Source organism: Narcine bancroftii, chromosome 2 (assembly GCF_036971445.1).
Source record: "Narcine bancroftii isolate sNarBan1 chromosome 2, sNarBan1.hap1, whole genome shotgun sequence".
Classification (NCBI taxonomy): Eukaryota; Metazoa; Chordata; class Chondrichthyes; order Torpediniformes; family Narcinidae; genus Narcine; species Narcine bancroftii.
The window spans coordinates 70864998-70883884 of record NC_091470.1 but is presented as its reverse complement, the minus strand read 5'-3'; the positions used below and the strand labels follow the sequence as shown (position 1 = coordinate 70883884).

General features: G+C 36.7%; 1 protein-coding gene across 5 annotated transcripts in view; it reads right to left on the bottom strand.

The window, feature by feature from the left end:
* Nucleotides 1-18887, bottom strand: part of LOC138753716 (glycogen phosphorylase, brain form-like) — an 86519-nt gene that overhangs the window by 10179 nt on the left and 57453 nt on the right. For all 5 annotated transcript variants that reach the window (XR_011351384.1, XM_069917061.1, XM_069917060.1 and 2 more), the window contains 6 exons: nt 18024-18138; nt 13338-13439; nt 13100-13247; nt 12523-12581; nt 3195-3336; nt 1450-1657 (listed from right to left, as the gene is read on the bottom strand). Coding sequence is in view for 4 of the 5 variants with exons in the window: in XM_069917061.1 (XP_069773162.1) it covers nt 1450-1657; nt 3195-3336; nt 12523-12581; nt 13100-13247; nt 13338-13439; nt 18024-18138 (774 nt within the window). In the remaining variant the exon portion in view is untranslated. The remainder of the gene's footprint in view (nt 1-1449; nt 1658-3194; nt 3337-12522; nt 12582-13099; nt 13248-13337; nt 13440-18023; nt 18139-18887) is intronic.

The following is an 18887-nucleotide window of genomic DNA, read 5'->3' as shown; positions in this document are numbered from 1 at the left end:
AAAAGTGCTGGAAAAACTCAGCAGGTTGTGCAACATCCATGAAAAGTAAAAGTAACAGATGTTTTGGACATGAGGTCTAATGAAGGATTACTGACGAAGGGCTCAGGCCTGAAACATTGGTTACCATTTACTTCCTATGTGCAATGATAGTCATCTTGGTTGCAATGCAACTAGCAATGCCTTAAGGATTATAGCTCCCATTTGATTAGGCTTGGCTGCCGCAGGGAGCTGACACAGTATGCAAGATCTGTAATGGAGGCTTGCAGCCTCTTGGCATGCCTCATGATGCTGTTTACATCAACCTTGTAAAGAACCTTTTCCTTCATCCATATGTTGTCCAAGAACTCACACATATAACAAGATGAAACACTATGGTTGCTGCATGACCTGCTGAGTTTCTCTGTCTTTAGTCAACCTTTTTACTTAAACTCCCCTCTTTTAACACTTCCACATATAAATTCTATCCATTGCTAAATCCTTGATGATGATCTGTGGCCTCCACTTCTGTAGCTATCAGTTGCATCTTTCAGCAGTGCCCCAACTCTCCTCCCCTATCACATCCTACATTCTAATCCTATGTCTTCTTTCCACATCTGGAGAAGAATAATACAAAATGTACACATTGAGGCCTGATGCCATCTCACTTTTTACCACCACAAAGATAATCTTCAGCTTACATTGGATATTTTGGGCAAATTGGTAAAATATTGCCTCAGTTTCCTCTTTCCATTCATTTTACTTGATCTTGTGGGTATCTTGCAAAATGCAAGGCAGCGAGACATTTCACACTTCACTAATTGTATTATCACTCAAAATCTCAGTAATTTATTGTGCTGGAATGCACATTAATTAACAGGTAAATTTAAATCTATAACTGCTTTTATTAACCAATTGACAGAAGGATCTTCACAACTTATTCCCACAGCAATATTGGCCTCAGTATGTCCCTTCATCCTAACCAATCCAACTCAGCACCCACCTGTATAACTTGATATTAATCAGTTCCAACAAAAAGTCTGTTAATTATGTTTCTTTACACAGATGCTGCCTGACCTACTGAGCATTTCCAGAATGTTTTTTTTTAAGATCCTTTACTGTGTCAAGATTAAAACCTGTAAACTACAAAGCTGATAGATACATGTAATCATTAAAATTTAACCATAATAAGTATATTATGAGTTGATGATGAATAAACAATAGCATTGCCAATGTAGCTAATGTGTTAATCAATCATGTAATTTGTAATGTTGATCTTATAGATCAATTTAGCAGGTTTGAAATGTTAATAGATTAAATTATTTATCTGGAGCAGAGATTATGGTGTATTTCTATGTGTGCTCACTACTCCACTCATGTATAATTTTTTCTTTTGCTGAAGCAGAACCCAAGTAATTTTCATTCATTGCAAATGATATTCAGTAATTATTACTGTTAAGACTGAAAACATACCTTTTCTTATCCAGTTCCTTTACATCTTGAACCCTCATGCCAAATATGAACAAATTTTTTTCTCCAGCCTCTTCTGCCATTTCTACATTTGCTCCATCCATGGTGCCAATAGTCAGGGCACCATTCAACATGAATTTCATATTCCCTGTGCCAGAAGCCTCTGTGCCAGCTGTAGAAATTTGTTGTGACAGTTCTGCTGCTGGTATAACTGTAAATAAAATGAAATTGGTTTAATGCTGAAAGGAACCCAATCATAATTAGAATGAATGGAATAATACATTAGAAATTTAAGAGTGTTCCCCTATTTCTGGTTCATTGTGGTCTCATTCTGCACAATGAGATAAAAATTCTGTAAACTCTAATAGAAGAAATAACAGTCAAAAGGGACAGACTTTCCGTTTGCCTGGCAGTAACATCCAGTTACTGTCTTTTAAATTGTGACAATCCAGCACTCATTCACAATTCCCTCACATCAAGGAGTGCTCAGTAGCATCAGAAATTTGATGTTTTGATTGAGGCAGATAATAGAAGTTCATAAGGTTTGAATGGCAATAGAAGTATTTCTAGATGGTGTGATTTAAAAATAAATACACCAATCTAGAATCCAAAATCATTTGTGATCTTTAATTTTTATGTGCAGATACACTACTCTTAAAGATTACAAAAACATCCTGTATTCTCATATTAAGATTACAATAATGGAGAGGAAGATCACAAAGGAATAATGATTTTATCATTTGTTGAAATGAGCAATTCAACAATTTCTGTATATCAAAATATCCTGATTGGCTTGAGGTTCATTGATTTGGCCGAACATAACCAATCAAAATCCATTACAGGCATACTTGGGACTCTGGTGGTACTGAACTAGCAGTTTTTCCAGACAATTTTCATTTCTATTTATAGCAAAATACATTGTAAATTTACTTTTAAAATATATGTTCCAGAGTATTATAACTATGTAAGTAGGTAAATTTAAATAGAGTGAATGAATAGGGGCTCTGTTGAGTTCAAAGAGAGTGTTGAATGAAGACTTCGAGTGGGAACAAACCAACACTAACATTATATAGCTAGCTAGATGTCAAATTAGGATTTACAAATTGTTGATAATGCATTATTGGAGTTCTCCCATCAAACTAAAAACTCAATAAATATTCTAGACAAACGTCAGAATCAAATAAAAATTAAAACGTGCAAATTTTGTAACATCTTTCCAGTGATATTTTATTTTTACAAAAGATGGTAGTGATTTTCAGTTTTATTCATCCAAGTGTGCTCTGAACATCTAAAATTTGCAACTCATTATTATGTATTTATGCTTTTTTTTTCATTAAACCTGAAGAAATATAAAATTGTGAAGAGAGGATTTGTAATTGTAAAGTCAAACTTTGTGTATCTAAATATTAATATCAATAAATAGACAAATTATATGATAAATCACTTTTTAAGAAATTTATCCATTAAATTGTAAAAGGTAATGGACAAATAGAACAAAATAAAAGAGAAAATTTGAATTTTGAATGTGATTTTACTAAAATGATGGAAGGCTTTATCCACTCACCTTGTCTCAATGCCTTTTTAAATCTCTTTCTCACTGTCTTTTAAATAATATGCTCGATTTAAAATTCAAATAATTATGTTAATCAATTCTATGCTGTATACTAATTTCTAAGTACAAAATACACAAAGCTGAAAAAGCTAATAAAGTAAATGAACAATAATATCATTTTGCATACTAGCTATACCTTTCTCAGCCAGTGAAACTCTGTAGTTTTCCAGAAAAATGACCTTCAACTTGTTTCCAATTATAGGATCATTGTTCACTACATGTGCCACAGATGTGATAAGTTTAATAATTAATTTAGCCATATAATAGCCAGGAGCAGCCTAGGAAAGAAGGATGTTTGATCTTAACAAAAGATTGCTAATATGTGAGACATCAGTCTTTTTTTCTATTAATCAGAAACCGTTGTCTTTGATTGATACAATTGCTACTAAAAGTTTAGAAAAATCTATACTTTTTGACTACATTAGATAATATTCTACCTCGATATCTAATAATCATTCATATTTTAAATTTTGTCTGATATTTATATACCTATGGAGCTTGAATGGTAGAGGCCTAATGACTTGAATATGCATGAGATTGTCTGATCTCTGAAGCTAAGCAGGCTCAGGCCTGGTCAGTATTTGGAGGGGATACTGCCTAGAAATACCAGATGCTCAGTATTTGGAGGGGAGACTGCCTAGAAATACCAGGTGCTATAGGTTTCTGTGAGGGGTGCTGGACATAGTGGCAAATCTGTCTGCCTTACAGTAGATAAAAGTTAAAGAATTTCATGTATCATTACGTGACAATAATGGAACCTTTACCTTTAGTTACATATTTTTGAACAAAAATAAATCAAGTACTGAAATATTGGTCTCCAGTTAGAGACCAAGGGCAGGCACTGATATGGTATAATGAAGGGACAATGGATATGAGAGGGCCAGAGGCATCCACCTTACTGAGGAAGAGGAAAAAGTTGAGGAGTTGGAATGTGGCATACTGGAGGTTGGCAGATGTGTGGCTTTAATTTAAACTAATTGGGACAGTTCACCTCTGTTTGAGATCAAAGAGAACAAAATAGATGATCTATGGAGGGACCAAGATAACAGAGTCCAATGGCTCCACTGATTGTGACCCCAGGCTCTAAGTGAGTCCCTTTATCCTGAGTTCCTTTGAGAAATGGGACAGCTAAGATGATGAGGCCTCTCCTGAATCAATAACATAGTGTAGGAATACCACTGGTGAAACATGAGAGAGGCCACAGGAATTTCCACACTACCTTAAACACATCCACTTAACGTATTGATTAATAACTGTCCCAAGTGCTTTTACTAAACATTCATGAGAAGGGAGGGAGATTTATTTGATTCCCATTAGAAGAGGAACCCTGTCAGGATCACACCCGATGGCATTCATTAAATTTATTGTTGGAACAAACTCATAATTGGAACAAGTACGAACTTTACGAATAAATATGAGCTGGCTTTCAAACCAGTAAATAAGGGAATTTGTCAAATGGCCCTGGGAACACCAAACTCTTCTGAAATCACAGTAAACAGCTATGGAAAGAGAGTGTGTAGAATTGAGCTTGTAGATGACTAGCATGAAGCACGATCTGGATGTACAGGTGACAATTAAAAGGCACAAGGACATCTTTACAAAAATCAAGCACGCGATGGTGGATGAATGGAAAGGCAAAACCCTGGCTCCAGCAACAGGTGGTGAAGAAGTGGCTAAGATAATAACAAGTTATTTAAACCAAGGAGTTTTGAGACCAATAGCCTTGAAAAACCCAGTCAGACAGATAAAGAGAGACATTAAATATTTAAGATATGGTGATTAATAATTTGTTAAATTTTGTGAGTATTAATATAAATGGGATAAAAAATAACATTAAAATGGAAAAAAAAACTTTTGCATATATTTAAAAATTGAAAGTTGATATTGCTTTTTTACAAGAAACTCATTTAATTCTAAAGCAAGAGGAGTCATAATTTTGATTAATAGTTACCTTTTAAAATACAATCTGTAATTACAGATGTAGCAGGAAGATTTGTCTTAGTGAATTTTCAAATATATTCAGAAATATAGTCACTTATGAATAGAAATGCACCAAATACTGATGATGAACAATTTATTCAAGATTATTTTATGCATTTGGCAGAAGCAAATGAAAATATTTTAATTCGTGGTGATTTTAATTGGTGTTTAGATCCAATATTATATAAAACATCAAAATCAATTGTTAGAACTAAAACTGCTAAAAAGATTCTTAATTTGATGAAAGAGTTAAATTTAATGGATATTTGGTGAAGATTCAATCCAAAACAAAAAGATTATTTGTTTTATTCTTTTAGACAAGATTCTTATTCGAGAATAGATATGTTTTTGTTATCTGCACAATTAGAAGGAAGAGTAACCAAGGCGCAATATAAAGCTAGAATAATTTCTGATTATTCACCTCTTTTGATGTATAATTCCAGAAAAAGAAACAAAGTATATAGATGGAGATTTAATTTATCATTATTAAAAAGAATAGATTTATGTAATTATATAAGAGAAATTCAATAATTTTTACATATTAATTCTGTTGACTAATAATAAATTCATATTATGGGAGGCTTTAAAAGCTTATTTAAGAGGTCAAATAATGTAATTCAGTAAAAAGGAACGGGTTATGGAATTAGATAATTTGGAAAGAGAGATTGAGACTTTTGAAAAAAAATTACAAAAAATGTTTGTGAGGAAGAAGGAAAATATTTAATTAAGTTATATTATAATTCAATACAAACATATAAAATGGAAAAATTAATTGAAAAATCTAAACAGAAATATTTTGAATTGGGAGAAAGATCTTAAAGGTTTAGTGTGGCAATTAAAGACAGAACAAACCAAGAACTATAAATGCTATAAAAAATTCAGAAAAGATAACATATAAACCTCAAGAAAGAAATGATTTTAAGGATTTTTATTTAAATTTATATACAACTCAAATTGATAAAGATTAATCTAAAATTAACAATTTTTGTTTAAAATTAAATTGTCTAGATTAAATAGTCAGAGTATAAAAAATTTAGATGCATCTTTTACAATTAGGGAAGTTAATAATGCTCTTAATTCATTGAGAAATGGAAAATCACCAGGATTTATTGATACCTCCTTATATGTCTATATTTAAAAAAAAATAACAGAATCCCATTCTCAACTGGAAACTTTTACAAATGCAATAAAAACTGTAATATCTAAAAAAAAGATAGATTTTTTGAAAACAGAATCATATATACCAATTTCATTGTTGAATGTGGCTATAAGATAATGGCAAAAATTTTAGCAAACAGAATAGCGAGATACCTACTGGATCTAATAAATCCCGATCAATCAGATTTTATTAAAAACTGACATTCAGCAGACAATATTGCAAGATTGATTAGTTTAATAAACATAGCTCAAAAGAAAAAGGAATTGGCATTAGTATTAACATTGGATGTTGAAAAAGCTTTTGATAGATTAGAATGGAACTATTTATTTAAAGTTTTATAAAAATTTGGTTTTAGATCTATATTTATTGATTGGATTAAAACTTTGTATAAAAACCTTCTGCTAAGGTGGTAATTAATGGACAAATTTCTTCAACATTTTCATTGATGAGATCAATGAGACGAAGATGTCCCTTATCTCCTTTGTTTATTTTAGTGAATGAACCTTTAGCAGAATTAATCAGACAAGATTCTAATATTGTAGGTATTAAATTTGGAAAAGAGCATAAAATTAATTTATTTGCAGATGATGTATGTCAGATACAGCAATGAGCTCTCTGAACCCTTCTCCATTAACAATGGCGTGAAGCAAGGCTGTGTCCTCGCACCAACCCTCTTTTCAATCTTCTTCAGCATGATGCTGAACCAAGCCATGAAAGACCCCAACAATGAAGACGCTGTTTACATCCGGTACCGCACGGATGGCAGTCTCTTCAATCTGAGGCGCCTGCAAGCTCACACCAAGACACAAGAGAAACTTGTCCGTGAACTACTCTTTGCAGATGATGCCGCTTTAGTTGCCCATTCAGAGCCAGCTCTTCAGCGCTTGACGTCCTGCTTTGCGGAAACTGCCAAAATGTTTGGCCTGGAAGTCAGCCTGAAGAAAACTGAGGTCCTCCATCAGCCAGCTCCCCACCATGACTACCAGCCCCCCCACATCTCCATCGGGCACACAAAACTCAAAACGGTCAACCAGTTTACCTATCTCGGCTGCACCATTTCATCAGATGCAAGGATCGACAATGAGATAGACAACAGACTCGCCAAGGCAAATAGCGCCTTTGGAAGACTACACAAAAGAGTCTGGAAAAACAACCAACTGAAAAACCTCACAAAGATAAGCGTATACAGAGCCGTTGTCATACCCACACTCCTGTTCGGCTCCGAATCATGGGTCCTCTACCGGCACCACCTACGGCTCCTAGAACGCTTCCACCAGCGTTGTCTCCGCTCCATCCTCAACATCCATTGGAGCGCTCACACCCCTAATGTCGAGGTACTCGAGATGGCAGAGGTCGACAGCATCGAGTCCACGCTGCTGAAGATCCAGCTGCGCTGGATGGGTCACGTCTCCAGAATGGAGGACCATCGCCTTCCCAAGATCGTATTATATGGCGAGCTCTCCACTGGCCACCGTGACAGAGGTGCACCAAAGAAAAGGTACAAGGACTGCCTAAAGAAATCTCTTGGTGCCTGCCACATTGACCACCGCCAGTGGGCTGATAACGCCTCAAACCGTGCATCTTGGCGCCTCACAGTTTGGCGGGCAGCAGCCTCCTTTGAAGAAGACCGCAGAGCCCACCTCACTGACAAAAGGCAAAGGAGGAAAAACCCAACACCCAACCCCAACCAACCAATTTTCCCTTGCAACCGCTGCAATCGTGTCTGCCTGTCCCGCATCGGACTGGTCAGCCACAAACGAGCCTGCAGCTGACGTGGACTTTTTACCCCCTCCATAAATCTTCGTCCGCGAAGCCAAGCCAAAGAAGAAAGAAAGAATTAATTTACATTACAGATCCAATAAATTCTTTGAGGCATTTATCAGTAAGATTAAAAGAATATGGTTTATAAGATTAATTTTGATAAAAGTGAAATTATGTCTTTAACAAGTGGAGACTATACTAAATATAAATATGTTGCACAATTTAAATGGACAGATGGTGTACTTAAATGTTTTGGAATAAAGATAGATAAAAATCTAATTAATTTGTATAAATTATTTATCTTTATTTTGTAAGATTAAAAATTATTTAGAAAGATGGAAAGATTTACCCATTACTTTAATAGGAAGAGTAAATTGCATTAAAATATATATTTTTCCAAGAATTCAACATCTTTTTCAATCACTTCCATATGAGATTCCTCAAAAAAAATTTAAAGACATAAATTTGATTATTAGGAAATTTTCACGGAAAGAGAAGTTGGCTCGAGTTGGTATGGAAAAGTTAATGTGGAAAAGTTAATGTGGAAATATGACTTAGGAGGTTTATAACAACAGATACATAATCCTTTATCCAGAACCCTTGGGAGACAATGTGTTCTGAATTTTGGATTTTTCAGGATTTCGGAAAGCCAGATTTAAGCCCACCTGAATTGTGCTATCTTATCCACCCCCGCCCCCTTCCAATTGTGCTGCTGTCTCCCCCCTCCACCAGCCCGACTTGTGCTGCCAGTCCCCCCTCGCCCGCACCACTCACGTTGCCAGTCTCTCACCAGCTCAACTCGTGCTGCTGGTCTCTCCCCCTCGGCCGCCTGACTCGCACTGCCTGTCTCTCCCCCTCAACCTCCCAACTCATGCTGCCGGTCTCTTGCCCACCTGACTCGCGCTGCCAGTCTACCCCCGACTGCCCGACACGTGGTGCTGGTCTCTCCCCTCACCCGCTCAACTCGCGCTGCCAGTCTCTCCCCCTCGCCACCCCCCCCCCGACTTGTGCTGATGTCTCTCTCCCCACTTTCCGGATTTTGGAGCTTTCCGGACTTTGGATGTCCGGATAAACGACTGTGTACCTGTACCTAATTTTCAAAATTACTATAAAGTAGCTCAATTGAAATTTAGTAATGGAATGTTTGATTCAGAAAAATATTTAGCTTGGATAAGAGTTGAAATACATAATATAGGAGAAAATGGAAAGGAAGAGATTATTTATAAATAGAATCCTAAATTATTAATGTGGACTAAAGGTTAATTTATTTTAAAACATCTGCTAGAAATGTGGAATAAAGTTGATTATGAAATTGGAGGAAAAGGTTTAATTTCTTGTAAAATGTCTTTATATCAAAATAAACATTCCATTTTCTATAAATAATCAACTTTTAAAAATTTGGTTTCAAAGAAGAATTAAAATAATAGATGATTACTTTGAAGTTATTTATTACTTTTCAAAGAATGAAAGAGAAGTTTAATATACCAAATAATACATTTTTGTTTATTATCAACATAGAACTTTTTAAATTAAAAAATTAAACTAACACCATAAGGTTGAAAGACCACAGCAGCCCTTGGTAGATCGAATAAGGAGTCTCTCCATTCACATTCTCTGGTGCTTGGTGTTATAGTATAGGCACCTGCGTGTCCTACAGATATTCCCATTGCCTAAATGCCCATTTTACCAAACCCCACAACGGGAACCCTCAGGAGCACCCCACCAGCTTGGAGAAGGCCTGGCCCTGCAAACAGTCTGTAGTCCAGCTCCATAACCTTGGTGGGGCATCCCTTCGAGCACGTCTGCAAATTCACCCAGCGACAAACCTGGGCTCCACTTTGATCGCTGCAGCTCCACATTGATCATCCCAACCCCAGGATGGGTCACACCACTGTCCTCCAAGCCTCCATGCCGACATTCCAGGCACCCACTTCAGCCATCAGGTCCTCGACAATGGACGATCCTCAGTTGGAGCCAGTCACCGCCAGTGAATTTTTCAGGCCACAGTAGATCCCATAAACACTCTCGTGCTCGTCCGCTAGTTCCAGTGCTTCAGACATTGTGCACAGCTACATACTTAAGGTAATGTGCACCGGAGTCCGGAGAGCTGCATCAAGCTTCAGTCATGTCACCGCAAAGTTGCCTCAGTTGTGTTGTCTATCACAGTCTGACAATACTTCCAGGCAAATAATCACACTCAACAGAGTGTGTGCTGGGTTGTGTAGATCCTTGAAGATTGGTGCTGCTCTCTGACAACACCATTCCCTGTGGATGTTCTCAATGGTAGGGAGGGTTTTGCCTGTGATGTCCTGAGGTATGTCCATTACCTTTTGCAGGGTTTTATGCTTGGGGAATATTTGTGGCCCCATACCAGACTGTGATGCAGCTAGTCAGCAATCTTCTACCACATACTTGTAGAAACCTGCCAGGGTTTCTGATGTTGTTCCAAACCTCCACAAACGCCCGAGGATGTAGAGGCGCTAATCTGCTTTCTTCACAATTCCATGAGTGTGTTGGGTCCAAGAAAGATCCTCTGAGATAGTGACTCCCAAGAACTTAAATTTGCTCACCCTCTCCACTTCTGATCCCTCAATGATTGTACAATAATTGCAATACTGCTCTTATTGCAAATATGCCAAAAATTTAACTCAGGTTTATGAAGTTTTATGTTTTTATAGCTTCTTAATACTTAGCACAAAACTGCTTGGTACTAATTTTGTCCAAATGTCTTCAAGAAGTTGGAAATGGTACCTGCATGATTGCGACATCATGGCATTCATTCTAGTCACTTAGTATTGACAATCCAAAGAAATAAAAACTTTTGGGGGGGGCGAACTACTGACAATTACAGTATGAAAAATCTGAGCCAAATAAGTAGGGAATAACTTAAAAAATTGCAATAAAACCTTTAATTACCCAAAACATTTCCTGAAAATGTTTTCAGGACTAGTATATGAATTCTTCGCAGCAAGTTTAGAAAAAGGAAATGTGCTTTCTTTATATAGTTTATTTAGATGGAATAGATTGCTAACACAGTATCATAAAGTACTAAGAGCTATAGGTATTAATTTTCCTGTGAAAAACTGCCCATTCTGGCATGAAAATGACTTAGTGAGGAAATTCCAGAACTTGGGGGCTTAGCATCACAAGGTACAATCAAGTAAGGTAGAGCTTTAATATTCAAAGATAATCAAAAGGCCAGAATTAGAGAAGATTAGATATCTTTGGAAGAAACTAATCAGTGAAAAGGACAAGGTATCTCTGGAGGAAATTAAACATGGAAAATGAGTGGGTTAAAAATAAAAGTGAAAATATTAACATCAAACATTGGTTAATCAGCAGCTAATGTACTTCGCTAAGAGGTGATATATATGGAGATGAATTAGGACATGGACAATCTCATTTTGGATAATAGGGTTATTGTAAATGGAATTAATTTAAAAAAAAAAATTTCAGAGGGTAGTGGACAAGTGGACGATTTACCAGAGGAGGTTGTAGAGGCAGGACAATTATGGTTTGAAAGACATATACAGCTGCATGGAATGGGAAAGGGTTCAAAGGGTGTGGGCCAAGTGGGATGAGCTTAGGTAACAACTTGATTGGCATGGACAAATTGGGCTTAAAAGCCTGTTTTGACAGTATGAAACTATTAAAAGGATTTGCAGGTTTTTTTTACTTTTTAGTAAAAATCGGGAAAGCACTTAAAGAAAAACATGCATCTTCTCCAGTGAATTTAATTGCCAATTTATTTTATCTCAAGTTTAAGCCCCAGTATGAAACTGAGTAATATATATCATGATCAACTCACACCAGATCTCAACAAGGTGGCAAAATACTCAGTGCATCAGATATCCTGGCTGGGGCAGCGGGCATTATCAGCTTTTCTGTTCTTAATATGTTATCTAGTGGCGTTTATTGGAAAACAATGTCCTCGACTGGATTATAAGAAGAATTGAGCTAATCTATACTGCCTTTCATGTAGGAACAAAGTCAGCAGACTTGCATTGCTCCTTCAGAATCTCACAAAGCATTTGATAGTCAATTAAGTACTTTTAACAGGGAATTGCTGTTTTAGAGAAATAGGCCAGATATCATAGCCCCATAACAGCTTTGAGACAAATAAAAATCAAACAAAATGCATATGCTGGAATTCTGAAATTAAAAATGGTAAATGTTGGAAATAATCTGAAGATGAGGTAACAGCTGTAAAAAGAGATGCTGAGTTAAATTGGTTTCCCTTTCCATAGATGCTTTCTGGTCTGCTGAGTGTTTCTACTGCCTTTTTTCCTAAGTGAGATGAGTAATTTAGTCAGTATAGAAATAAATCTTGGTCAAGAAAAATAAAGAATATCCACAATCTTCTCCAAATTGTGCCTTTTATATCTTAATTGGTTTAATATCTTGTTTGATATAAGGCATGCCCCGTGTACTGTACTTCCTCTGGCACTGTTCAGAACTTGAAAATATGACAAAGCACTGCAAACAATTTAAATCAGTACTCATTTGGGAGTGGAGAAGTGAGTTGTGATGGTTGCTGCCAAAAAGTAAAGGAAATATATCTTACCTTCCCCCCTATTATAACAGTTCTTGGAACAAATGCTTTGTTTGGCTCCTTCTTAATTCCTTTCAGAACATATAAACCAATGTTAATGTAAATATAAATATCTCTCACTGTTAAAATTTAAGAATTGTACAAGCATTTAATAGTTAGTTTCAGTGTACATTTCCATAAAAGGTTAACAATACGTTTTCTTCAAGAACTGATCTGATAGCAATTTTCAGAATAAAATTATGAACACTGAAATATTATTATAATATTCTTGCATACAAGCTAATGTGGCATCCAATATTGTTTCAGTGCTTCTTGGTTTTTACAATCTATAATGGAAATGCAGATGCTTTCAATTCATTTTGTGCTGATAAATGGGTCACAGCATTAATTTTCTCCATGTTTTTTAACCAAACGAATCAAGTTACTAGCTTGTCTTATTGTATGGGATAAAAGTTTAAGAGGAGAAAGTTTGCAATCACAGAGCTCAAGCATATTTTCAAACATGAAACAGTATGATCCAAGTATAGTTTCCATGGAGACATCTGAATAAAATTCATGATGTAAAATATAAACTTGTTTTTCAACTTACGATTATACATAACAATTATGTACAGGCAATTCATAAGTTGCCGTTTGTACTCGTGGATTCGTTTCATATGGACATCAAACATAGAAGATATATTGATATGGATCCCATATTCTTTTTCCAGCATGGAAGCAAGTTTGGCTTTATTTGCCTATTGAATGGTGAAAAAAATGAGAACTGTTCCTATATACACATATATACATACAAGGCTTTACAGTATACATAATTTATAGATCTGTACCTTTTTAACTGAGAAAACTTCACGAATGAAATGATCGTTATTCACGAAGGCATGCAGTTTCTGCAGCTGGTTTAGTTCTTTCGTATAGCCCACTCCTATTTTCTACAAGACATTAAAGGAAGTTACTATCCTTTTTCTAAAATTACAATTAGTTTACATTTTCTTTATAATCTATAATAATTCCATTGCTTTAAACTGGACTGTAAGAAAGTCCTACTTTAAGAAGAACACCTGCATTTAAAAAAAAATGAAAGCCACAAAAAAACAATTTTTTCCTAAATTTCTAATTTAGGCATGAGCATGGTCAGTGCATAATTCTTTTAACAAACTCTGTATTAGAATAAAACTTGCATTCTGGTAGCAGCAGCATTCCCAATGAGTATCAGTTTGACCTCCCCAACTGCTCCTGTAAGGGTTTTAACATCATCACTATCCATTTTAAATGAGAAGGTTCTGATCACGTCGGGGTCACCACTTGTAACAGCACTGATTTAACACAGCTTACAAACAAATAAAGAATACACTCACTAGTTTCTTTCAGCACATCATGAAATCAACTTTCTTTTTTATTATTCATTAAACACAACATTGCATTCTTCAACTCTCCAAACACCACCCAGCTAAATTTCTCTGATGTTCTCATTGGCTCACTGCTTGACAGGCGATCCTCTCCTCCATGACCCTGACTGAATATTGGAGTATTATATCTTTAAAATAAAGAAAAGTTCAAAGTGCACAAAGGACACTGATTGATGCCACTCTACAATATAATGTCACCATAAACATGAAGAGTTTTGTGCTATAGTCCACTGGCCTTGGAGTGTTGTTGACAGAGAAACTGATGGGTACAGATGCATGGTTTCTTGAAATTTGCAATTAGGTGGATAAGGTATGACACTATTTCAAGGATTTGCAGTTAGTGGTGAAGACATTTGGCATATTGACCTCCATTGAGTGAGATACAGAGTTCAAAAGTTGGGACCTTTATGATTCACCTACAAGGGAATGGTGAAATCACAATTGGAGTACTATGAGCATTTTGGATCACCCAGCTATAGGACAGACATCAATAAATTGGAAGAGATGCAGAAAGGATTTACCAGAATGTTGCCAGGACTGGAGGGGCTGAGTTACAGGGAGAGGTTGGATAGGCTGGAGCTTTATTTCCTAAAGAGGAGACTGAGGAATAATCTGGTGGAGGCTTACAAAATCATGAAGGGCATGGATAAAATGAATGCACAGTCTTTTTCTCAGGGTAGATGATTTTAGATCTAAGGGGGTACAGGTTTAAGGTGAGAAAGGAAATATTTGAGAGGGACATGAGAGGCATGTAGGCTCTTTCTGAGGTAAAAACACAATGCTGGAGAAACTCAGCAGGTCAAACAGTGACCTTTATATAGCAAAAGTAAAAAGTGCATAACCAACTTTTCGGGCTGGAGCCAAGATAATGGAAAAATGTCAGCAGGCTTCCAAACAAAAGAATAGGGGGAGGTGTGGTCGCAAAAGCAGGAGGTGATAGGTGGAGAAGGGAGGGAGGGGAACAGCAGAGATCAAAGGGAAGAGGGATGGCTAGGTGAATAGAGATGGAAGGGGGGAGAACTGGAAAGTGGAAGGGAAGGGGGGAGAAAAGAGGTGAGCAGTTTAGCAGAAATCTGAAAAGTTGATGTTAATGCCATCTGGGTGGAGAGTACCCAGATGGAAAATCAAGTGTTGTTCCTCCAATTGCAGGTGGCCTTGGTGGGATAGTACACAAGGCCATGGACAGACATGTAAGTAGCACAGTGACACAGAACTGAAATGGTTGGCTACTGTCACTGATGTGGACAGACCGAAGGTGCTCAGCAAAGCGATCTCCCAATCTGCAACCAGTCTATCTGATGTAGAGAAGGCCAAAAAGGAAGCCCCAAATGCAGTAACTCAGTCCTGCGGATAAACAAGTTTTTTTTTTCATTTAGAAATACAGTACGGTAACAGGTCATTTTGGCCAACAAGTCCACGCTGCCCAATTTACACCCAATTAACCTACATCCCCAATACATTTCAAATGGTGGGAGGAAACCGGAGCCCCGGAGGAAAACCCACTTAGACACTGGAAGAATGTACAAACTCTTTACAGACAGCGTGGAATTCGAACACCAGTCCAGATTTCTGGTGCTGTAAAGCCGTTACGCTAAGTGTTACACCAACCATGCTTCCCTTCACTTGCTTCACTTGAAAGGCTTGTTTGGGGCCCCAGACTGTGGTGATGGAGAAGATGTGGGTGCAAGTGTGTTACTTCTTATGGCCACAGGGGAAGGTACCGGTGTGTGTGTGTGTGTGTGTGTGTAGGGGTGGGAGGGCGTGTAGGAGAGGTGGGGATTGGTGGAGAGGCATGAGTTCATGAGGGAGTCATGGAGGGAGGGGTCCCTACAGAAAGCAGAGAGGGGAAGATGAGTCTGGTGGTGGGATCCTATTGTAAATGACAGAAATTCTAGAGGATAATGGGTTGGATGCAGAGGTTGGTGGGGTGGGAGATGAGGATAAGGGGGAATTCTATGTTTTTTGCATCTGAGGGCAGAGGGGGCGAGGGCAGATGAGCAGCAAAGGGAGGAGATGTGGGTGAGAGCTGAGTTGATGGAGGTGGAGAAGATGCTACGTTTGTGGAAGAAAGCAGACATTTCAGAAGGTCTGGACTGGAAGACCCCTCTGAAAATAAATTTATGAAAAAGGCTGAGAAGTATATGGAACAATTACAAGCAAATGGGATTAGCCCAGAATACAAACTAGCATGGACTAGTTGGACTTCTATGCTCCATTACAATATTTGATGGAGATATGTAGGTTTCTCCAATGCATTTGTTATAAAAGATGGGCACAAAGTTGAAAATGTATCTTTTGATTTTCCATGTCCAAAATAGCCAAATTCATTTACTCAAACCCTTTTAACCTTTCAACTAAATATATTTGCAATGCCTTTTTTCTGTACGTTTTGGGCTACGTATGGATGGCTCACAAGTCCTCATGGACACCTTGTGCCAAAAACACCACCATTCTGATGTATCTGTCTTTGGCCTTCCATACTGTTCCAATTGTTCTTTCTCAAGGAAAGTTGAAGGAATCACATCTCACCTTCTGCTTCAACCCTTAGCACATAACATTGAGTTCAACAATTTCAGAAATACAGTCTTTCCAGTTTGCTACTTCTAATGAAGCAAATATTAACTCAGTTTCTTTCTGTTGACATTTCCCTACCTGCTGATATTCTGGCATTTTATGTTTTTATTTTCGATTTCCAACATCTGCAATGCTTTGCTTTTCAAATTTGTATCTCAAGGTTTCAGCAGCTTTTTAAAAATGTTTTTCTATTCCATCCTGTCTTCCCCGCGTCTCCTCTTTTCACCTTGAGGCAGGTCTTCTATGACATAAGCCTTTGTCAGCCTCTGACAGATGGCATTAAAGCACACACACAAATGCTGGAGGAATTTAGCCGTCTCACAGCGTCCATAGGTGATAGATGTATTACGGACGTTTTGGACCCTACTCCATTCAGTTGCTTCTCTGACAGATGGCATTAGCAACACTCTCCTCTCAATTGCATCGAATCAGTCATTCCCTTTGTTCTCTCTATCCCTTCATATTTTTGCAACTTAAAACATTTTTGAATTCTAACCCTTCACAGCTCTGGGTCAATCTGATATTTTAATCATGTTCCTCTCAGCAAGTTCTGTCTCACCTGCTTAGTATTTCCAGCATTCTTGTTTTCCAGTCTCCCAATCTCATCTTACTGAAAGGGTTTTTTTTTAAATCTACAATTAAGAGTCAACCACACTTGAAATTTTACATCAATCAACTAGCCTCCTGATCACAAAAAACATCAAAAATTGCAGATGCTTCCAATCAGAAATAAAAGCTTAAAAAAAAAACAAAACTAAGAACATTTAGCAGGTCCACATTTCAGGCTGAAGACCCATTGTCAGAATTGCTGCTGTCCAGCATTTTCTTGCCATTCTTCAGTTTTCCAGTATCTGCAGTTTATAAAATTTTCATTCAAGATGTTTTCACTGACATTTTGAGGTTTGACATTATTCCTTGTTAAGAGCTAGTTAGGAGAATTATTCCATGATCATCCTGGGCAGAGGTGACCCATCTGCTCACACATCTTCACTCTTTCTTATTTTTTCCTTCGTCCCACAGATTCTGTGTACCCTCTGCTCATTCTCTAGGATGCATTATACTTATCAGCATGAAAAATGTGTTTTAAGTCTAGGAACAATCACTACGAAAAGCTGAGTCACCTGGACCCATTCATTTAAAAAAAACGACAGAAACAAAAAAAATCAATTCGCAATTAACTTGTAAATAGTAGATGGCTGTTTAAATAGTAAGTGGTCCTTCCTCCTGATATACATTAAGAAAACTTCTCAACCCATTACTCCAGCCATGAGATGGGTGTACAGTTAATGAGACAACCTTGAATGGAGTACATTTATTCCAGTAAAAAAAGTAACCAAATTGATCACAAATAGGCAAGACCAACTTTAGCGGGATAACTAAACGCTGAAGTGGCAGTAGGTTGGTTTTAACACAATTTATTTTGATTAAGTGCAGTACAAAATAAAATTGCGCAAGGCATCTATGGGAGTTTAATTTATCATCCTCATATTGCTGAAATTTACCATTCCAATACTTGGGCAATATGCTACGTACCTCAGCTATAAGGTCAGCCAATGCTGGATTGCAAAGCAGAAGCCATCTCCTTGGAGTGATCCCATTTGTCTTATTCTGAAATTTTATTGGTTCAATGTCACTAAAATCTTTAAAACTAATTGATAGAAAAAAGACAAAAATATCACTAATGAGAAAATATAATTTTGAAAATTTTAATTCAAATTTAAATTTAATTCAGAAAGATTTATAAAACATTAGAAAAGATATTTGAGATGAAATCATTTGAAGAAATGCCTTAGGATAAGATGCAATCATGACTCCATGCTTCAGAAATACTTCAGTATTTCTGAGAAAAATGTAATAAAACAGATAAAGCTGAAATTAATTATTTTTAAGAATGCTCTGCTACTTAAGCTTATTTTTGCCATTTTGTGACATTATGTTCCTTTTGTGAAAACTGATGCCAACTTGAAGAGAAAAAGAGAATCTGACAAATGATTGAACTAGATATAAAGACTGAGACTACTAATAATCATGAAAATCAAGTTAATTAAGATGCTGCAAATCTGAAATAAAAACAGGAAAAAAAACAGTTCGACAGATATTAAACATTCCAAGCTGAAGAACCTTCACCAGAACTCTGATAGAGGGACATCAACCTGAAATGTTAATGCGGTTTTTCTTTCCAATTCTTGCCAAATACTGAGATTAAATAACTCAGAAATAAACAGGTAAGTAATTTGGAAGTGTATTGAAAAAGTGAGATAGTAAGGAAAACAATTACAGGAAAAAGTAAACAAAAATAAACAGAATAACATTTTTTGAATCTCCGATAATTCACAACTAGAAAGAATGAGACAGTAGCTTTGATTGCAAACTTTCTAGACAATGTTGGTTTACTGC